At 43.6% G+C, this 24184-nt stretch overlaps 1 protein-coding gene across 1 annotated transcript in view; it reads left to right on the top strand.

The window, feature by feature from the left end:
- Positions 1 to 23582, top strand: part of cyb5r4 (cytochrome b5 reductase 4) — a 143217-nt gene extending 119635 nt beyond the window's left edge. Inside the window, exons 15-16 of the mRNA XM_068026874.1 lie at positions 22426 to 22590; positions 22935 to 23582. Of these exons, the coding sequence (XP_067882975.1) occupies positions 22426 to 22590; positions 22935 to 22989 (220 nt within the window). The 3' untranslated portion in view covers positions 22990 to 23582. The remainder of the gene's footprint in view (positions 1 to 22425; positions 22591 to 22934) is intronic.
- The last annotated feature ends 602 nt before the right edge of the window (positions 23583 to 24184 follow it).

The following is a 24184-nucleotide window of genomic DNA, read 5'->3' as shown; positions in this document are numbered from 1 at the left end:
GAGAGCAGATCTAAAAGGGGCTTATGGCTCAGACTAGCTACAAAACCACATGGGTACAAGGGTGCTTTCACAAGCTTCACAGACTTTATTAAGTTTTCCACAATAAGCAGAAAGTCATGATACTTAGCAAAGGGTCAGCAGTTGCCTTCACGATGGAACACCGGTCCTCAACCTCCAGTTAACTGGGCGCCTTATCTCTTGACTGAAGTCTATCTTCTGTCTCAGAACAAAGAACAGCACAGGAACAGGCCATTCTGCCCTCCAACCTGCACTTCTGGGGACCGTATCCCTCTATTCCCATCCTATTCATGTATTTGTCAAGATGCCTCTTAAACAGCGCTATCGTACCTGCTTCCACCACCTCCCCCGGCAGCAAGTTCCAGGCATTCACCACCCTCTGTGTAAAGAACTTGCCTTGCACATCCCCTCTAAACTTTGCCCCTCTCACCTTAAACCTATGTCCCCTAGTAACTGACTCTTCCACCCTGGGAAAAAGCTTCTGATTATCCACTCTGTCCATACTCTATGCCCCGACCGATGAAGGCAAGCATGCCGTATGCCTTCTTGATGATGATGCGTGCTTTTGGGGTCTTACAAGTTCTTACTTTATACACTTTTCCCAGCTTGGTTCTGTGCCATATTACGTATTACTGTTTCTGTTCATCTGTTTGGTCAGTCATTACCTAACTACCCTTTCATGATGGTACTTCAAGCCTTGTTTAGGTCATTGTCATTCAGGGGGCCTCCAAATTTGTGTTTCCTTGTTGTGTATTCATCCACAGTGAGCACTTAACAAGATTGATATGCGCTTGTCCTGTTTCACAGCTATTTGGCTAGACGTGTTTAGTCTTTACTGGTTCACAAAATCGTTACAGCACAGAAGGAGGCCATTCGGCCCATCGTGTCTGCACTGGCTCTCCAAAAGAGCAATTCCCTCAGTTCCATTCCCCTGCCACCTCCCCATAACCCTGCACATTCTTCCTTTTCATATAACTGTCTAATTCCCTTTTGAATGCTTCAATTGAACCTGCCTCCACCATGTTCTCAGGCAGCGCATTCCAGACCTTAACCACTCGCTACTTGAAAAAGATTTTCCTCGTGTCACTTTTGCTTCTCTTACCAAATACTTTAAATCTGTGCCCTGTCGTTCTCAACTGATAGAGGACTAAGGAAGCTGGGAGCAGAGCAATATTAAACTGTTTGATATAACCAAAAACTCTGCAACTGGAAGAGCAATGACAAGATCAGAAGGAGGAGGGCTGGATCTGACTGATTCGTACTAGAGGGCAGTGATTGTGCAAGACACACTTTCCAATGAGATAGTGGAGACCGATAGTGTTGACACACGGCAAGAGGATTCATTAAGAGGTTTTACATTAAAAGCCCGCAAACTGTAGATGGAATTTAATACTATTTTCTGGACCTGTGCATTCCTAATATTGTACAATTGACAACACAATTGGGTGGTAAAAGTGACTGGGGTGGGGGAAGAGTGTGGATTTATCTTGTGTTCGAAATTGTGGTGAATTTCTGGCCTTTACAAGACTTGGTTAAAAAGCTGGGGTAATCCACAGTCTAACGACTTTTAAATAAAGGGTCTTTTTATAGTCTGAATTAACTCTTTCCATTGCTTCTTGACATGTCATGACTTGTACAGAATTTTAACCAACGTCATGCTGTTACATATGGAACACAATTTTAACTGTTCTTCTTAAGGATATGATATCTAAGTCCTGACACACCTATAATAAAATAAACTCAATCCTACACAGCAGCTGTGGGGTCACCCCATGCAACTGGGTCCAACGTCAGAAGAGGGTCAATGACCTCCTTTGCTCTGCCAAGGTGAGTCCTCCATACATCTCTCCTCTTTGGGGCCTGCACGTGGCTACGTGGGAGGGAGTATAGCATGGGTAGGGAGGGGCCAGAAAGGCGCTGGCAAGGGGGTTAGGTATCACCACATCCTGGCAGATGCATGGCTGCATCTAGGAGACAGGCTGCCTTCTTTCACAGCTCGGCCCCATTACGTCCCCTGAGAGCCTATGTGGAGAGGAACCTTGTCGGAAATCCTAGCGTGAGACGAGGGGCTGCCGCTAGCAGAACTGTCCTCTTGCTCATCCTGCGAAGTCTTACTATGTCCCTCTTTCCACTTGCAGGACAAACAGGCCCATAACATGAGAGAGACCTCTAGAACTGGCGGGGGAGTCCCAGATCTTGGGCCTCTTTCGGCGGTTGAGAAGGAGGCTCTAGCCGGGGCCCAAGGCAGTCGTTTAATAGTGGATGGTGAGACAGGAGTCTCCACACAAGAGAGTGAGGATTGTGTGCATGTGTCCTCCATCACGCTTCTGGAGATCCACATCATACATGGTTGGCATGAGGAGATCTGCACATCCTAACCCACAAATGTTTGTGTTCTCTCATGCATGTAGTCATCCGCTGGGGGTCTGCACTGACACTATGACGGGGGCACAATCGACCTCTGAGGAGGGGGAGGAGAAGCAATCAGGATGTACTGTCACATCATTCTCCTGCGCCTTCCAACAGCACAGATACTTTCACCTCGCTGGATCGGACTTAGACTCAGGGTCACAAGCTGGTGAGATCACCACACACGCCCGAGCAGCTGGCTGAGGCTGAGACAGCCGAGGCCTCTGATAGCTGGAGGATTGTGGATGGCCAGGTCCATGCAGAGCTCCAGGCTGATGATGAGCCTCTGGTGCCGACAGCACAGGGCATGCTGAAGTTGCAGAGAGAGGTAAGGCAACATCTGGCGGAGCTTTCAGAGGCAATGCGCGGCCATGAGCAGACGGTGGAGGAGTCCATCCATGTCATGAGTGCTGCCATGTCTCAGACCTCCATCGAGAGGTTTTGGACCCAAATCCCACAAATGTGTGCAAAACTGCACACCATCACCTTGGCCATGAACTCCATGCCGCAGTGGCAAGCCAAGAGAAGGGCAAGGCACCTGGAGTCTTCTCCAGGTTATCACAGGAAGGTTCAAATGAGCCTCGAAAGGGAGGAGAAGAGGCTGACCTCCGCATCTCGGAGCTCCCATCAGGGCAGTTTGAGTGTGGACAGCAGCTCCTCAGTCCCTCCGCCAGCGAGCCCAGCTCCAGTAACTGTGACAACTGAGGAGAGTCCTGTACTTGTGCAGCCGGGGACCTGCAGGCCTCAGGCACCCTGAGGACGATCGCTGAAGTTGTCCAGGCCAAGGGGCAGCCTGATCAGCAGACTGCCTCCAACCCAGCTGCTGGTGCTGTGATCACACCATGTAAAATCACTTGTAAATGTATAAAGAAGAGCAGCGAGATGCACTTGGGGATTCATGGGTGTATACTACATCTGCTCTTCATATTGTTCTCTGAACTTTTTCATAAATGGAATTCATATTCATTGTTGTGAAATGTTCATTCTTTCCTGCCTGAATTGTGAGCTGCAGTCCACGTGTGTAGGTACACCCACAGTGCTGTGAAGGACTGGCAATATAGTTCCAAGTCAGGATGGTGTGTGGCTCGGAGGGGAACTTGCAGATGGTAATGTTCCTGTGCATCTGCTGTCCTTGTCCTTCTAGGTAGTAGAGGTTGCAGGTTTGGAAGATGCTGCCTGAGTAGCCTTGGTGTGTTGCGGCAGTGCATCTTATAGATGGTACGCACTGTTGCCACTGTGCGTCGGAGGTGGAGGGTGTGAATGTTTGTGGACGGGGGGCCAATCAGGCGGGTTGCTTTGTCCTGGATGGTGTTGAGCTTCTTGGAGATGCACCCATCCAGGCAAGTGGAGAGTATTCCATCACACACCTGACATGTGCCATGCAGATGGTGGACAGGCTTTGGGGAGTCAGGAAGTGAGTTACTCCCACAGGATTCCGAGCCTCTGACCTGCTCTTGTAGCCATGGTATTTATATGGCTGTTTCAGCGATCATAATGACATTGAATGTCAAGGGGAGATGGTTAGATTCTCTCTTGTTGGAGATGGTTATTGGCTGGCACTTGTGTGACGCGAACGTTACTTGCCACTTATCAGCCCAAGCCTGAATGTTGTCCAGGTCTTGCTGTATTTCTACACTGACTGCTTCAGTATTTGAGGAGTTGCGGATGCTGAACGCTGTGCAATCATCACCAAGCGTCCCCACTGCTGACCTTATGATTGAAGGAAAGTAATTGATGAAGCAGCTGATGATGGCTGGGCCTAGGACTTTACCCTGAGGAGCTCCTGCAGTGATGTCCTGGAGTTGAGATGATTAGCCTCCAGCAACTACAACCATCTTCCTTTGTGCCAGATATGACTCCAACCAGCGGACAGTTTTCACCTGATTCCCATCTCACTCTCACCTCACCTCCTGAGTTCAGTTCTTTTGTCCGTTTGAACCAAGGCTGTAATGAGGTCAGGAGTTGAGTGGCCCTGGCGGATCTCAAACTGAGCGTCACTGAGCAGGTTTCCAGGTGAGCCCATCCTTCCCTATGCTTCAGACCCCCACTCCTCCATTCCTTCTCCTACTGGACTCTCAAAATTCCACCCAAGGTTTCAATTGCAAAAATTCAGGCCCTAACTAATCATCGTGTTCTTTGTTTTTTGCTTTTTGTTTAATTACTGTGGTCTCTGGAATGTACTATTATAATCCATGTCAAACCTAAGAGTAGTGTTGATAATGGAGAGATTCAGCAGGAAAGCTTGATCCCCTAATATTACTTTGTCTGCTGAATTTCATGTTTATTTTGTCTGCAGACAGAAAATCCATGATTGCCAATTCTCTTGCATAACAATGTTAAACCTATGCAGCTGTGTTTGTCAAAAGACACAGCAAAAATACGTGGTTCATAAGATTTTAATTTGACTACTTTCAGGAATTGAAAATTTCATATTATAGTGTACATATTCCAGTATAGATATCAGTCTGCCAAAGAAAAATACTTGGCCTATTACATAAAATTAAAAGATGATTGACATACTGCTCTGCTATAGTTCTGGTTGCTGCTTACTTCCTCTGGAAAATAAAATTCGATTAATTTCTTGGAGATAGAGTGAAAGAGCTAATTCTGAACTGCAGATAAAAGGTCTTTGTAACAGTAACCCATTATATAAAAAGAATGACTCATTGCCATTGGACAGGCAGTACACATTTTTCATATTATAAAAAGGTGAGAATTATATAAACCAGTCAATGCCTGTTTATTTCACAATGGAAATTAGTAGATTGCAGTAAATGTATAAGGTTTCTCCCTCTATCCATCTCCCTCGCTGTCTCCCTTTCCATGTTCATCCCTCTCACCCTCTCCATCCCTCTCACCCTCTCCATCCCTCTCACCCTCTCCATTCACCTCACCCTCTCCATTCACCTCACCATCCACCTCACTGTCTCTCTACATATCAACAATTCAGTGCATCATCCCAATGCTACATTCCAGCCATGAAGGATCTTAGTCAAGTTTCTGCTTTTCCATTATTTGGACATGAATCACAGAAATTTATAGCACAGAAGGAGGCTATTCGGCCCATTGTGTCACTGCCGGCTGACAGGGAGCCATCCAGCGTAATCTTACTTTCGGTTCTTGGTCTGTAGCTTTGTAGGTTATGGCACTTGAATTGCCTTTCAAAGTGCTTTTGAAATGTTATGAGGGTTTCTACCTCTACCAGCCTTTCAGGCAGTGAGTTCCAGATCCTCACCACCCCCTAGGTGAAAAGATTTTTCCCCGAATCCCCTCTAAACCTCCTACCTCTGACCCTAAATCTAAATCTATGCAATGGTGAGGCTGGATCTCATGAAGCAGTGAAAGCAGTGGTGAGAGTAACGCCAAATATCACAGAGATATATGTGATCGTTGGTGAATCCAAAACAGGAATTGTGGAATTTAAGCTGGAATCCAGATGGTGGTGCAGTGGTAATGTCACTGAACTCATAATCCAGAGACCTAGGCTATCCCCCTCTCTAACAAGTATACCGTTTTGGATACTGTTGGGGGGGGGATGGCCTATCAGGGGAAAACAGCAGCTGCAGCCAGAGCAGTAGCACCACGGCTGGCACTGTTGTTCAGCAGGGAGGGACAAAACGCAGAAGAGCAATAGTTGTAGGGGACTCTATAGTCAGGGGCACAGATCAGCGCTTCTGTGGATGTGAAAGAGACTCCAGGATGGTATGTTGCCTCCCTGGTGCCAGGGTCAAGGATGTCTTTGAATGGACAGGGGGCATTCTGAAGGGGGAGGATGAACAGCCAGAGGTTGTGGTACACATCGGTACCAACGACATAGGCAGGAAGAGTAACGAGGTCCTGCAGGGGGAGTTGAGGGAGTTAGGTAGAAAGTTAAAAGACAGGACCTCTAGGGTTGTAATCTCGGGATTACTCCCTGTGCCACGTGCCAGTGAGGCAAGAAATAGGAAGATAGTGCAACTAAATACGTGGCTGAACAGCTGGTGTAGGAGGGAGGGTTTCAGATATCTGGATCATTGGGATCTCTTCCAGGACAGGTGGGACCTGTACAAGAAGGACGGGTTGCATCTAAACTGGAGGGGCACAAATATCCTGGCTGCGAGGTTTTCTAGCGACACTCGGGAGGTTTTAAACTAGTGTGGCAGGGGGTGGGAACCAGAGCAGTAGGACAGCAGGTGAAATAAATGAGGGGGAACTAGTAAATAAGGCCAGTAAGACTAAGAGGAAGAGCAGGCAGGGAGATGTTGCTGAGCACAGCGGGACTGGTGGTCTGAAGAGCATTTGTTTCAATGCGAGAAGTATAACAGGTAAGGCAGATGAACTTAGAGCTTGGATTAGTACTTGGAACTATAATGTTGTTGCTATTACAGAGACTTGGTTGAGGGAAGGACAGGATTGGCAGCTAAATGTTCCGGGATTTAGAAGCTTCAGGCGGGATAGAGGGGGATGTAAAAGGGGTCGGGGAGTTGCATTACTGGTTAAGGAGAATATCACAGCTGTACTGCGGGAGGACACCCTATTTTTACGCCTATTTTCTAAGGGTCTGTATATCTTTGCTTCCTGCCCATTCATGTCTCTGTCTAGATACATCTTAAAAGACGCTATCGTGCCCACGTCTACCACCTCCGCTGGCAACGCGTTCCAGGCACCCACCACCCTCTGCGTAAAGAACTTTCCACGCATATCCCCCCTAAACTTTTCCCCTCTCACTTTGAACTCGTGACCCCTAGTAATTGAATCCCCCACTCTGGGAAAAAGCTTCTTGAGGGGTCATGCAGCGAGGCAATATGGGTGAAGCTCAGGAATAGGAAGGGTGCAGTCACGATGTTGGGGATTTACTACAGGCCTCCCAACAGCCAGCGGAAGGTAGAGGAGCAGATATGTAGACAGATTTTGGAAAGATGTAAAGGTAACAGGGTTGTAGTGGTGGGTGATTTTAACTTTCCCTATATTGACTGGGACTCACTTAGTGCTACGGGCTTGGATGGGGCAGAATTTGTAAGGAGCATCCAGGAGGGCTTCTTGAAACAATATGTAGATAGTCCAACTAGGGATGGGGCCGTACTGGACCTGGTATTGGGGAATGAGCCCGGCCAAGTGGTTGAAGTTTCAGTAAGGGAGCATTTTGGGAACAGTGACCATAATTCCATAAGTTTTAAGGTACTTGTGGATAAGGATAAGAGTGGTCCTCGTGTGAAGGTGCTAAATTGGGGGAAGGCTAATTATAACAATATTAGGCAGGAACTGAAGAATTTAGATTGGGGGCGGCTGTTTGAGGGTAAATCAACATCTGACATGTGGGAGTCTTTCAAACGTCAGTTGATTAGAATCCAGGACCAGCATGTTCCTGTGAGGAAGAAGGATAAGTTTGGCAAGTTTCGGGAAGCTTGGATAACGCGGGATATTGTGAGCCGAGTCAAAAAGAAAAAGGAAGCATTCGTAAGGGCTGGAAGGCTGGGAACAGACGAAGCCCTTGAGGAATATAAAGACAGTAGGAAGGAACTTAAGCAAGGAGTCAGGAGCGCTAAAAGGGGTCATGAAAAGTCAACGGCAAACAGGATTAAGGAGAATCCCAAGGCTTTTTATCCATATATAAAGAGCAAGAGGGTAACCAGGGAAAGGGTTGGCCCACTCAAGAACAGAGGAGGGAATCTATGTGTGGAGCCAGAGGAAATGGGCGAGGTACTAAATGAGTATTTTGCATCAGTATTCACCAAAGAGAAGGACTTGGTGGATGATGAGTCTAGGGAAGGGTGTGTAGATAGTCTGGGTCATGTCGTTATCAAAAAGGAGGAGGTGTTGGGCGTCTTGAAAAGCATTAAGGTAGATAAGTCCCCAGGGTCTGATGGGATCTACCCCAGAATACTGAGGGAGGCAAGGGAAGAAATTGCTGGGGCCTTGACAGAAATCTTTGTATCCTCATTGGCGACAGGTGAGGTCCCAGAGGACTGGAGAATAGCCAATGTTGTTCCTTTGTTTAAGAAGGGTAGCAAGGATAATCTAGGAAATTATAGGCCGGTGAGCCTTACGTCAGTGGTAGGGAAATTATTAAAGAGGATTCTTCAGGACAGGATTTACTCCCATTTGGAAACAAATGAACTTATTAGCAAGAGGCAGCATGGTTTTGTGAAGGGGCGGTCATGTCTCACTAACTTGATTGAGTTTTTTGAGGAAGTGACGAAGATGATTGATGAAGGAAGGGCAGTGGATGTTGTCTATATGGACTTCAGTAAAGCCTTTGACAAGGTCCCTCATGGCAGACTGGTGCAAAAGGTGAAGTCACACGGGATCAGAGGTGAGCTGGCATGATGGATACAGAACTGGCTCAGTCATAGAAGACAGAGGGTAGCAGTGGATGGGTGCTTTTCTGAATGGAGGGATGTGACTAGTGGTGTTCCGCAGGGGTCAGTGTTCGGACCTTTGCTGTTTGTATTATATATAAATGATTTGGAGGAAAATGTAGCTGGTCTGATTAGTAAGTTTGCGGACGACACAGAGGTTGGTGGAGTTGCGGATAGTGATGAGGATTGTCAGAGGATACAGTAGGATATAGATCAGTTGGAGACTTGGGCGGAGAATTGGCAGATGGAGTTTAATCCGGACAAATGTGAGGTAATGCATTTTGGAAGATCTAATGCAAGTGGGAAGTATACAGTAAATGGCAGACCCTTCGGAGTATTGACAGGCAGAGTAGATCTGGGCGTACAGGTTCACATGTCACTGAAAGTGGCAACGCAGGTGGATAAGGTAGTCAAGAAGGCAAATGGCATGCTTGACTTCATCGGTCGGGGCATAGAGTATAAAAATTGGCAAGTCATGCTGCAGCTGTGCAGAACCTTAGTTAGGCCACACTTAGAATATTGCGTACAATTCTGGTCGCCACACTACCAGAAGGATATGGAGGCTTTGGAGAGGGTACAGAGGAGGTTTACCAGGATGTTGCCTGGTCTGGAGGGCATTCGCTATGAGGAGAGGTTGGATAAACTCTGATTGTTTTCACTGGAACGACGGAGGTGGAGGGGCGACAGGATCGAGGTGACAAAGTTATGAGTGGCATGGACAGAGTGGATAGTCAGAAGCTTTTTCCCAGGGTGGAGGAGTCAGTTACTTGGGGACATAGGTTTAAGGTGCGAAGGGCAAAGTTTTGAGGGGATGTGCGTGGCAAGTTCTTTCCACAGAGGGTGGTGAGTGCCTGGAACTTGCTGCCGGGGGAGGTGGTGGAAGCAGGAACGATAGCGATGTTTAAGAGGCATCTTGACAAATACATGAATAGGTTGGGAATAGAAGGATACAGTCCCCGGAAGTGCAGATGGTTTTAGTTTAGGCAGGCATCAAGATCGGCTTGGAGGGTCGAATGGCCTGTTCCTGTGCTGTACTGTTCTTTATTCTTTGTTCTTTTGTTCTAGGCTAATAGCCCTGGGACACGTGTTCAAATCCCACCATGGCAGCTGGTGGTATTTAAATTCAATTAATTAATGAAAAAAATCTGGAATTGAAAGCTAGTCTTAGTAATGATGGCATGAAACGATCATCGATTGTTATAAGAACCCATCTGGTTCACTAATGCCCTTTAAAGAAGGAAATCTGCCACCTTACCTGGTCTGGCCTATATGTGACTCCAGACCTACAGCAATATTGTTGACTCTTAACTGCCCTCTGAAATGACCTCGCAAGCCATGCAAGGGCAATTAGGGATGGGCAACAAATGCTGGCCTTGCCAGCAACACCCATATCCCGTGCAAGAATTAAAAAAAGGAATGTGTTGGAGCCAGACATGGTTGCTGAAAAAAGAGATGTTATGAGATGTCTATGAAAGCGAGTTTTCGCAAACATGATCAAACGCAAGAAGGGAAAAAGATAGCAATAAGGCCCTCTGCTACTGCCTTCTCTCCACATCCTTTAAAACTCAAACTTCCCAAATAAATATTCTTTTTCAAACACAATATTCCAAATGAGATGAGACCAGTGCTCTATATAACTCTAAATTTACTTCCTGTATTTATATTCTGTACCTCTTGCCATGAATCCCCGCATCCCATTAGCATTTTTGCTTTTAATGAAGCAACTGGATTCCTAAATATCTGCTGGTGCTTCTTCATTCTGTCTATATTTCCATTTGCCATTCTGTCCATGCGTAAATTAACAGAATCCTACAGTTGAGTTCAGAATTGAAGTCAGTCACTTTGGAGAAACCATTTGTTATATTTGACCTATACCACAATTCATAGATGCTCTTGGGTGAAAAAGCATACGAAAGTATCTGTCATGAGGATGTGCAGTTTTACAAAAGAATTATAACCTTTCAATTTTGATATTACTTTCGGTGAGTCATATTTTAAAAGCATTGTGGAGGTTAGTTCAACAGGCTGGTGAAAAGCTGTCCTCACAATTTTAAAACAAGAATTGCTATAATAGATTAGAAAGCAGAGGTTTGTGTCAGTTTAGCCATATTTTGTTTCTTGTGTATGTGGTGTATAGTCATCTTTGAATACACAGGTAAGATTATACTCGAAAGTATGAAAACAGTTTTTTTTTAATATTCTAAATAGTTTCCAGTTGCTCAGATGTGAAACAAAGCATGTTTAGTTGCAGAAACAAAGTAATGCATATCTGCATTACTAAGCTGTCCTAATGCGCTTATACTTCAGCAAAATTAGCAACTTCAAAACAGTCGATCTTCTGGGGACAGTTGTATCAATCATTCCAAATTCAGCAAGAGTGACACTGAGTACTTTGAATATCTTAAGAGGTAGCCCAGTAGACAAAGCATTGATTACAGCATTGGGATTTTCGGCAAATGGGCAAGGAAACAAAGAAGGCAACTAGGACGTATCACAGTCTGTATGCGATTGAGCAACTCACGGCAGAATGTAGACTGAACGAAAACCGACATTCTCTGAGAAACCATGCCAAACTACTTTTTCTTATTTATTGTAAAAATGCACATCGATCTAAATGAAAAATCTTGCATCTGTGCACACTTCCCACCAACTGTTCCCAATTTCCTTTGTCCACATTTAACATGGAAACTGCCATTCTGTAATTACAGCACTACCCCCACCCCCCCAAACACGCCAGTGAAAATATTGTCGTGTCTCCACTGGATGGAGTGTGTAACTACACTGTGACATGTTTACATAAGCAGTTTCCATTGTAAATTCTTGCATAGATAATAGAAATATAAAAATGACCATCTCCAACAAGAGAGAATCTAACCATCTCCTCTTGACATTCAACGGCATTACCGTCGCTGAATCCCCCACCATCAACATCCTGGGGGTTGCCATTGACCAGAAATTTAACCGGACCAGTCATGTAAATACTGTGGTTACAAGAGCAGGTCAGAGACTGGGAAGTCTGCGGCCAGTAACTCACCTCCTGACTCATAGAAACATAGAAAATAGGAGCAAGAATAGGCCATTCGGCCCTGCTGAGCCATTCAAAAAAGATCATGGCTGATCGTCTAATTCAGTACCCTGTTCCCACTTTCTCCCCATATCCCTTGATCCCTTTGGCATTAAGGAATATATCTATCTCCTTCTTGAATATATTTAATAACTTGGCCTCCACTGCCTTCTGCGGTAGATAATTCCACAGGTTCACCACCTTCAGAGTGAAGAAATTTCTCCTCATCTCGGTTCTAAATGGCATATCCCATATCCTGAGATTGTGTCCCCTGGTTCTGGACTCCCCAGCCATTGGAAACATCCTCCCTGCATCTAGCCTGTCTAGTCCTGTGAGAATTTTATCGGATTCTATGAGATCCCCTCTCATTCTTCTAAACTCTAGTGAATATAGGCCTAGTCGACCCAGTCTGTCCTCATACGTCAATCCTGCCATCCCAGGAATCAGCCAAGTATATCTTCTTTGCACTCCCTCCATGGCCATGGCAAGAACGTCCTTCATCAGATAAGGAGACCAAAACTGCACACAATACTCCAGATGTGGTCTCACCAAGGCCCTGTATAACAGCAGTAAAACATCCTTGCTCCTGTACTCAAATCCTCTTGCAATGAAGGCCAACATAGAAACATAGAAAATAGTAGCAGGAGTAGGCCATTCGGCCCTTCGAGCCTGCTCCACCATTCATTATGATTGTGACTGATCATCCAACTCAGTAACCTATTCTCGCTTTTGCCCCATATCCTTTGATCCCTCTAAACCCAAGAGCTATATCTAACTCCTTCTTGAAAACATACAATGTTTTGGCCTCAACTGCTTTCTGTGGTAGCGAATTCCACAGGTTCACCACTCTCTGGGTGAAGAAATTTCTCCTCATCTCAGTCCTGAAAGGTTTACCCCGCATCTTTAGACTATGACCCCTAGTTCTGGACTCCCCCACCATCGGGAACATCCTTCCTGCATCTACCCTCTCAAATCCTGTTAGAATTTTATAGGTTTCCAAGAGATTCCCTCTCACTCTTCTGAACTCCAGCGAATATAATCCTAACCGACTCAATCTGTCCTCACGTCAGTCCTGCCAGCGCAGGAATCATTCTGGTAAACCTTCACTGCACTCCCTCTATAGCAAGAACATCCTTCCTCACATAAGGAGACCAAAATTGCACACAATATTCCAGGTGTGGCCTCAACAAGGCCCTGTATTATTGCAGCAAGACATCTCTGCTTCTGTACTCGAATCCTCTCGCTATGAAGGCCAACATACCATTTGCCTTTTTTACCGCCTGTTGGACTTGCATGCTTCCCTTCAGTGACTGGTGTACAAGAACACCCAGGTTTCGTTGCATATTCCCCTCTCAGTTTATAGCCGTTCAGATAATAATCTGCCTTCCTGTTTTTGCTACCAAAGTGGATAACCTCACATTTATCCACATTATACTGCATCTGCCATGCATTTGCCCACTCACTGAACTTGTCCAAATCACCCTGAAGCCTCTCTGCATCTTCCTCACAACTCTCCCTCCCACCCAGTTTTGCGTCATCTGCAAATTTGGAGATATTACATTTAGTTCCATCATCTAAATCATTAACATATATTGTGAATAGCTGGGGTCCTAGCACCGATCCCTGCGGTACCCACTAGTCACTGCCTGCCATTCGGAAAAAGACCCTTTTATCCCTCTTTGTTTCCCCTGTCTGCCAACCAATTTTCTATCCATCGCAATACACTACACCCAGTCCCATGCGCTTTAATTTTACACGCTAATCTCTTATGTGGGACTTTGTCCAAAGCCTTCTGAAAGTCCAAATAAACCACATCCACTGGCTCCCCCTCATCAAATCTACATCCTCGAAGAATTCTAGTAGATTTGTCAAGCATGATTTCCCTTTCGTAAATCCATGCTGACTGTGTCGATTCTACCACTATTCTCCAAGTGCTCTGCTATAAAATCTTTGATAATGGACTCTAGAATTTTCCCCACTACCGACGTCAGGCTGACTGGTCTATAATTCCCTGCTTTCTCTCTACCTCCCTTTTTAAACAGTGGGGTTACATTAGCTACCCTCCAATCTGTAGGAACTATTGCAGAGTCTATAGAATCTTGGAAGATGACCACCAATGCATCCACTATTTCTAGGCCCACTTCCTTAAGTACTCTAGGATGCAGACCATCAGGCCCTGGGGATTTATCGGCCTTCAATCCCATCAATTTCCCCAACACCATTTCTCTACTAATATTGATTTCCTTCAGTTCCTCTCTCTCACTAAACCCTGTCTTCCCAAACATTTCTGGTATGATATTTGTGTCCTCCTTTGTGAAGACAGATCCAAAGTATGCATTTAGTTGGTCAGCCATTTCTTTGTTCCCCATAATAAATTCCCCTGTTTATGACTGTAAGAGACCTACATTTGTCTTCACTAATCTTTTTCTCTTCACATACCTATAGAAACTTTTACAGTCAGTATTTATGTACCCCGCAACTTGCTCTCGTACTCTATTTTCCCCTTCTTATTCAATCCCTTGGTCCTCCTTTGCTGAATTCGAAACTGCTCCCAATCCTCAGGTCTGTTGTTTTTTCTGGCAAATTTATATGCCTCTTCCTTGGATCTAATGCTATCTCTAATTTCCCTTGTAAGCCATGGTTTGGTTACCTTTCCTGTTTTACTTTTGCACCAGACAGAGATAAACAATTGTTGCAGTTCATCCATGCACTTTTTAAATGTTTGCCATTGCCTATCCACTGTCATCCCTTTAAGTAATGGTTCCCAATCTGTCATAGCCAACTCGCGCCTCATACCTTCATAGTTTCCTTTGCTAAGATTCAGGACCCTAGTCTCAGAATCAACTGTGTCACTCTCCATCTTAAAGAAGAATTCTATCTTATTATGGTCGCTCATCCCCAAGGGGTCTTGCACAACTAGATTGTCAATTATTCCTCTCTCATTACACAATACCCAGTCTCGGATGGCCTGTTCTCTAGTTGGTTCTTCAACGTATTGGTCCAGAATACCATCCCATATACACTCCTAGAATTCCTCCTCTACGGTATTGTGACTGATTTGCCCAATCTATATGCAGATGAAAGTCACCCATAATTACAGATGCTCCTTTATCGCATGCATCTATAATTTCCTGTTTAATGCCATTCCCAACATCACCACTACAGTTTGGGGGTCTATATTCAACCCCCACTAACGTTTTTTGCCCCTTAGTGTTTCTCAGCTCTACCCATACAGATTCCACATCAGAGCTAATATACTTCCTCACTATTGCATTAATTTCCTCTTTAACCAGCAATGCAACTCTACCGCCTTTTGCTTTTTGTCTGTCCTTCCGAAATACTGAATACCGCTGGATGTTGATTTCCCATCCCAAACCATTCGCCTTCCTAACTGCTTGCTGCACCTGAATGCTCGCTTTCAGTGACTGGCGTATAAGGACACCCAGGTCTCGTTGCACCTCCCCCTTTCCCAATCTATCACCATTCAGATAATAATCTGCCTTTCTGTTTTTACAACCAAAGTGGATAACCTCACATTTATTCATGTTATACTGCATCTTCCATGCATTTGCCCACTCACCCAACTTGTCCAAATCACTTTGGTGCCTCTTTGCATCCTCCTCATCGCTTACATTTCCCCCCAGCTTTGTGTCATCTGCAAACTTGGAAATATTACATTTAGTTCCCTCACCCAAGTCATTAATATATATTGTGAATAGCTGGGGCCCAAGCACTGCGGTACCCCACTAGTCACTGCCTGCCACCCGGAAAAAGACCCATTTATTACTACTCTCTGTTTCCTGTCTGTCAACCACTTCTCAATCCATTCCAGTATATTACCCCCAATCCCATGTGCTTTAATTTTGCACACTAACTTCTCATGTGGAACCTTATCAAAAGCCTTCTGAAAATCCAAATACACTACATCTACTGGTTCTCCCTTAGCTATTCTACGAGTTACATCCTCAAAAAAAGCGCCAGTAGATTGTTAAGCTTGAAATCCCTTTCGTGAACCCATGCTGACTTTGTCCAATCCCATTTATGCTTTCCAGGTGTTCTGCTATCACATCCTTTATAATAGACTCTAGCATTTTCCCCACTACTGATGTAAGGCTAACTGGTCTGTAATTCCCTGTTTTTTTCTCTCCCTCCTTTTTTAAATAGTGGGGTTACATTTGCCACCCTCCAATCTGTAGGAACTGCTCCAGAGTCTATAGAATTTTAGAAGATGGCCACCAATGCATCCACTATTTCCAGGTCCACTTTCTTTAGTACTCAGGGATGTAGATTATCAGGCCCTGGGGATTTGTCAGCCTTTAACCCCATTAATTTCCCTAGCACTATTTTTTTTTACTAATACTGATTTCCTTCAGTTCCTCCCTCTCATTAGACCCTTGGTTCCCTAACATTTCTGGGAAGTTATTTGTGTCCCCCATTATAACTTCCCCTGTTTCTGACTATAAGGGACCTATATTTGTCTTCACTAATCTTCTTCTTTTCATATATTTATAGAAGCTTTTACAGTCAGTTTTTATGTTTCCCGCAAGTTTACTTTCATACTCTATTTTCCCCCGCTTAATCAACCTCTTTGTCCTCTTTTGCTGAATTCTAAACTGCTCCCAATCCTCAGACTTGCTTCTTTTTCTGGCAATTGTACATGCCGCCTCTTTGGATCTAATACTATCCCTAATTTCTTTAGGAAACCACAGTTGAGCCACCTTTCTGGTTTTATTTTTCCGCCAGACCGGAATTAATAATTGTTGTAATTCATGCACACGTTCTTTAAATATTATCCATTGCCTATCCACTGTCAACCCTTTTAGTAAGGTTCCCTCATCTACCATAGCCAACTCGTGCCTCATACCTTCGTAGTTTCCTTTATTTAGATTCAGGACCCTAGTTTCGGATTCAACAACTTCACTCTCCATCTTAATGAAGAATTCTATCATGTTATGGTCGCTCCTCCCCATGGGACCTCCACACAAGATTATTAATTAATCCTTTTTCATTGCACAATACCCAGTCTAGGATAGCCTGTTCTCTAGTTGGTTCCTCAACGTATTAGTCTAAAAAACCGTCACGTACATGCTATAGGAAATTCTCCTCCACAGTATTATTGCTAATTTGGTCTGACCAATCTATATGTAGATTAATATCACCCATGATTACAGTTGTACCCTTATTGCATGTGTCGCTAATTTCCTGTTTAATGTCATCCCGTACATCTCCACTATTGTTTGGGGGCCTATAGACAACCCCCACCAACGCTTTCTGCCCCTTGGTGTTTCTTAGCTCCATCCATACATATTCTACATCATGATTTTCCGAGCCAATATCCTTCCTCACTATTGCATTGATTTCCTCCTTTACTAACAACGCTACTCCACCTCCTTTCCCTTGCCTGTTGTTCCTAAATATTGAATACCACTGGATGTTCAGCTCCCATCCTTGGTCACCCTGCAGCCATGTCTCTGTAATCGCAACTATATCATAACCATTTATATCTATTTGCGCTGTTAATTCATCTACCTTATTGCGAATGCTACGCGCATTAAGACACAATGCCTTTAGACTTGTCTTTTTAACATTGTTAGTCATCTTTGCTTTATTTTGCACAATGGCCCCATTTGTTTCTCACCCTTGTTTTCTCTGCCTTCCCTTTTGCTTCTTACCTTTCTGTCTTTCATTTCTATCCTTGTTTCCCCCTCCTCTGTCTCCCTGCTCAGATTCCCATCCCCCTGCCATTCTAATTTAAACCCTCACCGGCAGCACTAGCAAACACCCCCCTGAGGAAATTGATCCCGGTCCTGCCCAGATGCGACCCGTTCAACTTGTACTGGTCCCACCTTCCCCAGAACTGGTCCCAATGTCCCAGGAATCTGAATCCTTCCCCCTGACACCATTTCTCCAAAGCCTGTCCACCATCTACAAGGCACAAGTCAGGAGTGTGATGAATACTCTGCACTTGCCTGGATGATGCAGCTCGAACCACATTCAGGAAGCTCAACACCATCTAGGCAAAGCAGGCCGCTTGATCAGTGCCCATCCACCACCTTAAACGTTCACTCCCTCCACCACCAGTGCAGTGTGGCAGCAGTATATACCATCCACAAGATGTACTGCAGCAAATTGCCACGGCTCTTTAGACAGCAGCTTCTAAGCTGCGACCTCTACCAGCTAAAACAAGGACAACAGATGCATGAGAATTACGCCACCTGCAAATTCCTGTCCAAGTCACACCAACCTTACTTGGAACTATATCACCTTTCCTTCACTGTCGTTGGATCAAAATCCTGGAACTCCTCCCTAACAGCACTGTGGGTGTACCTAAACCACATGGACTGCAGCAGTTCCAGAAGGAAGCTCACTGCCAGCTTCTCAAGTGCAATTAAGGATGGGCAATAAATGCTGGCCTTGTCAGCAATGCTCACCTCCCATGAAAGAATAGAAAAAAAGTTATTAGTTGATCAAATGTTTTTTGAAAGTCTGCATCCAGTGTATTTTCTTTATCTATATGCTCAATAGTCGCCTCAAATAATTTTATTATTTTGGAAAGCATGATCTATCCTTTACAAATCTTTTTATTTGTCTTGGGATATGCATGACACTGGAAGCCCACTACTACACTGAAAGCATTAATAGTCAACTACATAGTATGGCCTTGGAGTCACATGTAGGTCAGACTCTATGGACATGGTGCGTCCCATCCGGAAAGCTAGTTGTGAACCAGATGGGCTTTTATAACAACCTGGAAGCATTCATGGTCATTTGTTTGTGGTGCCAGCCTACAAGCTACCAGATTTATTGAATTCAGTTTCACAGCTTGCTATGACCTCTGGGTTACTAGTCCACTGCATCCCTGATTATCCCATGCCTTTCTAAAAGATCAGGAGTGAGCTTATATTATGGCCCCTAGCAGTTTCCTTACTATTGATGTGAGGCTAATTGACCTATAATTACCAACTTTTCCCATTCCCTCTTTTGAACAGGGTTGTTGACATTTGCCACTCTTCAGTACTGTGGACAACAACCATCTCCAAAGAACATCATGAGTAGTGCCCTGCTATTTCATCACTAACCTTCCTCTGTACTCTGGAATACAAGTCATGTAATTCTAGTGACATGTTAAGTCAGCTGAACTGCCACTGTGCTATCAAACAGTTTGTGCAAAACCCATAACCTGACTGAGCTTTGAGTGAAGAATATGGAATCAATTAAATCGGACAATTGTGCAGTCTTTCATTGCTTGAGTGGCCTGCATGCATATTTCCTGGTGCTGTCATTAACAGGCTAAATATTTCACAAAAGTCAGCAAGAGGATAGCAGCAGCAAATGTTACGTCTGAGCTGCTAATGCTACGTCTGAGCTGCTAATGCTTTTTGCAAGAGGAAAAGTATGTTCAGCAAAATGTGATTTTAACTTATTTCCGTGAAAATAAGCAATACCTTCCACGAGTCTGATTAATACCAGGTCATACATTGAGGACAAGCTGCAGGTCTGAGTTCCAGTGTCTTCCATCTGAATTTAAGCTTCCCTGTGGTCAGTGTTTTGCTAATGAGCAACATGTGTTCTGTCCCTGTGGGAACAGACTGCTGTGCATCAGCAAGACCAGGGAAAATGGTTGGCCTTGTTATTTCTCCAAAACCATCCACCAATAATTGCTGGGCTGTGCAGAGTTTAGATTCCATTTAAGTTGAATCATTTTGTACCCCGATCTTAATCTGAATCACTGAGATTTTCATTACAGTCAGCATTCTCTGCACAGTGCTCAGTGAGTGCACCAGTGCCAGTGATCCGCCAGGTTGAAGTAGAGGATTCTCTTTACCTATTATAATGCTTGTTTGGTAGTGATGGGTATATGACTAGATTGCGGTTTAGTTGTAATCTGCCTCAGTAGGGTACCAAAGAGACAATGGCCCAGATTTCCCTGGAGTTACGCCATTGTAATGGGGCATCTACATCAAAGAGCCTGATTTTGAACTCAGAAGTCCCAGGACATTATGGCATAAGGGATTTGGGTCACTTTATAACTTCCTGGGACACTGCGCTTTCCATTACCAAAATAGTGAAAAGCCAATTAAAGTGAATTAAACATTAAAGTAAAGCAATCACTATTTTGCTGATGGTAGGCTAACTACGATAGGTATTGTACACAGCAAAACACTGCCATATCCATGAAAGGAATATGCTGGGTCATACAACTGAGAACTGTAAACAGCATCTAATAGTGCCTCAATAAAGCTAGCAGAAGTCAGCACCACAACTTAATTTTCATGCAAGTGTCACATCAGCTGATATATTTTTACTGATCTTTGTCGACTTATTTAGCCAATGCAAAAATAATTGACTTTCAGACATACTAGTTGGCCAGAAAGTATCCTTTTAAATGGAATTTAATCTTTGAAGCCAATTAACGTTTGTAGCGATTCACTGATCTCGTCCATTAACAGTATCAATTGCTAATTTCAATACAGAATATTGATCCAAATACACAATTCTTCTGGAATTCATATTGATAAACACATTCCATTCCACATCAGTGGGATAGCGCACCCATCAATATTTTGTTGAGGACATAAATGTGAAATTGGTCTATTTAAAGAGCTAAGATGGCTATTAGAGATCCTGCAGCTCTGAATTTAAATGCAGGAATATTTAAGAAAAATTAATTATTAATTAATTACTTCTTACTGATCTTGCATTGAGTTTTAAGTATTTCCCCTGCAAAACATATGATGTGTGCTTTGAAATTAATTTGCCCACTAACATCTGAAAATGATTTACAACCTGAACAATTAGCTCAGGCACCTGCAGATGCATGTGCTGCCCATATACCATCCAGGAAATGTACGTCCACCAACAGATTTGTGGTAATTTTGTGAAAATGGAACTTATGGGCGAAATAAGCACTGTTGTAAACCAGAATAAAATGTTATCATTAAGTGGATAAATGATGCAATACTGTTTGTGATCGAAATAGGAATTAATAACAAACATCTATCAATGGACATTTGCTGCACCACTTCTGATTCCCCTCAATGCTCACTGCAACACATTCTAATTTCAAAAGTCAGGCAAATATTGAGTACATTATCAATGACAAGATTGGTATGCTAGACTAAATTTTTTATCTACATTATTTCAAAATTATTGCTGTGTCCAATCAAAATGTTCAAAATTATGAAAGGAATTGAGAGGGCAAACAGTGAAAACATTATTTCCACTGATGGGGGAATCAATAACAACAGGATTACTTCTAGGCGCATGTTCAATGGAATTCTTATACTTTGTAGTGGTTTAATACAACTGAGTGACTTGCGAGGCCATTTCAGAGTCAACCATATTGCTGTGGGTGGAGTCAAATATAGGCCAGACCAGGTAAGGACAACAGTGAACCAGATGGAATATTTTACACTTGCCTGGATGGGTGCAGCTCCAACAACACGCAAGAAGCATGACGCTATTCAGGACAAAGCAGCCTGCTTGATTGGCACCCCATCCACCACCTTCAACATTCACTCCTTTCACCACTCACTCCCTTCACCACCGACACACAGTGGCAGCAGTGTGTACAATCTACAAGATGCACTGCAGCAACTCACCAAGACTCCTTCAACAGCACCTTCCAAACCCTACCTCTACCTCCTAGAAGGACAAGGGCAGCAGCTGCATGGGAATGCCACCACCTGCAAGTTTCCCTCCAAGCCACTCACCATCCTGACTTGGAACTATATCGCCGTTCCTTCACTGTCACTGTGTCAAAATCCTGGAACTCCCTCCCTTATAGCACTGTTGGTGTACCTACACCCCAAGGACTGCAGCAGTTCAAGAAGGCAGCTCACCACCACCTTCTCAAGGGCAATTAGGGATGGGCAATAAATGCTTGCCAGCGACGCCCACATCCCATGAACGAATTTTTAAAAAAATTCTCTCAAAGGGTCTTAAGAATGTGAAAGTAGTACTGTAGGTGGCAATTGAAACTGAGTTAATCATCATATTTGAGGGGAAATTGCATGCACACTTCAAGATATTGAAGGTTACAGGAAAAGAGCCTGCAAGAGGAGGGAAATGGGTTATTTAGTTTGGACATTGAACACAGAATTTGAAACTTATACAATTCATATACTTCGGGCAACATTATAGGTTACAATTCACACCTCCTTGTAGTTAATTTTGGGTCAGTGATATCTAAGAAGAAACTGTTGACCTCTGACTTCCTCCTCTACCAAATTTTTTATGACTAGTATCTTGAAATTATGCGTTTCAAACGCTTAACTTATTCTTTTTAAATTACTTGGTATGTACTTTTAATGGCCACACTAGTCACTTATTTTAGACCTCTGTAAAAGTAGTGAACCAAAGAATTTTCCATTAGCACATTGCATTTGGACGTTACTGTTTGCACAATATCGTCTTAAAGCTTATGATTCTGAAGCAACTGATCAGGTAATAGCTTGCAGCAACAGTTAGAAAATGGGTTACAATTTCTGTCCTGAATAGTATGCTATGTAAAATAAAAAGTACTTAAACACTGCATTATCGTGAAATCTCACTGAATTACATTGTCTAAAAATGCCTTTTAATTTGTCTGCTTAGGTTTGAGGTTGAATATATCCTGTCAGAGCCGCATCCCGAATGGGCAGGGAAACGGGGAAAGATTGAAATGTCACTTTGTTCAGAATTTTTGACTGGGCGCGCTGAAGAGTTGAAAACACTTGTGTGTGTTTGTGGTCCAACCTCCTTCACTGATCAAGCTGTTGGGTATGTACTGTCATATTCAAACTATTATGATAATTTTAATCAGGATCGACTGCAACCAATATGATGGGTATGTTGAGTTTAATCAGAATTTAGGACTGGAATAAACACACAAGTTATACAGCAAAAACATACAACCGTGACAAGTAGAGTGTACTGGTCCAAATGGGCAGGACAGGTGGTATACACAAACAGCTCTTTCTTCCCAGTGCCTTACGTCTTCAAAACTTCTCAAGCTATCAGGAGACACTGGAGAGCTGTTGTCACTTGTACAAAACTTTGCGATATTTTGGTAATTCTCAATATTCACTGTATTCATTGTTGATTACATTGTATCCCCTCTACAGCTTCTTCAAACAGTTAGGATTTAACCATGAAGAGATTCATGCTTTCAGTGGATAAAAGCCAAGTGTATTCGCAACAACTCTGCAACAGTAAAGTCATTTAGAGGTGCAACTAAAGAAAGCCTGCCAGCAGTATTGAAAACAGTTATTAAGATGTTTTTGACACACTGTGCTATGCATAACTCCTGCCTTAGTTTAGGTTTGTATGCTGTATTTGATACAATTATTCTAAATGCATTCTGTTTTTATATGAACCTGCACATATAATTTATGCTAATGAGGATGATCTGATTGCGCACAGTTCAGTATTCTTGAAAGGCTTAACTTTTTGTCCTGTATTATGTTGAATGTGTAGGTAGGTTTTTATTAATGGTACTTCCAGCAACTGAAGATTAATAGAAAGTAATATAAATGCAATACTCTGTGATGTCAGATTTCTACTGTATTCTGGAAAAAGGAAACTATTGACAATGGGTTATATTTTGTGAATGATTTATAATAGCAATGTTCCATTATTGAGCCTGGAGTGTGCACTGATATCTATCTTGTATTGCAGGCTGTATATAGTGACTCTCAAACGACCTATTCAAATACATTATTTCTTGAAATTTGAACTTTTTTAAAAAAATGTACAATAAAATATTTATGCAAACCTGAACATAGTTATCTTTTATATCCAATAATTTCCACAAAGGAAGAATGCATACTTTCATGCAATCATAATCACAGAATTGTTACAGTGCGGAAGGAGGCCATTCGGCCCATCATGTCTGCACTGGTTCTCTGAAAGAGCAATTCCCTCTGTTCCATTCCCCCGCCTTCTCCCCGTAACCCTACACATTCTTCCTTTTCATATAACTGTCTAATTCCCTTTTCAATGCTTCAATTAAACCTGCCTCCACCATGTTCTCAGGCAGCGCATTCCAGACCTTAACCATTCGCTGCGTGAAAAAGTTTTTCCTCGTGTCACTTTTGCTTCTGTTAGCAAATACTTTAAATCTGTGCCCTCTCATTCTCGATCCTTTCACGAGTGGGAACAGTTTGTCTCTATCTACTCTGCCCAGACCCCTTATGATTTTGATTGGTTCCATCCCCTGGCTGTGTTTCGGCCTCACTGGGGGGGCCCGCAAGCTGACAGGAAAATTCCAGTCTGCTTCTGCTGAGTGGCCTTAATCGGGCATGAAATTGGCCTAATAGGCTACCTGCCGCTTGCAGGCAGGTAGGCATCACCCCACCCCCCACCTCTGCCTGCA

This window comes from Heterodontus francisci, chromosome 3 (assembly GCF_036365525.1).
Source record: "Heterodontus francisci isolate sHetFra1 chromosome 3, sHetFra1.hap1, whole genome shotgun sequence".
Lineage (NCBI taxonomy): Eukaryota > Metazoa > Chordata > Chondrichthyes > Heterodontiformes > Heterodontidae > Heterodontus > Heterodontus francisci.
Note: the sequence above shows the minus strand (reverse complement) of the source record. Positions and strands in the feature narration are given on the sequence as shown.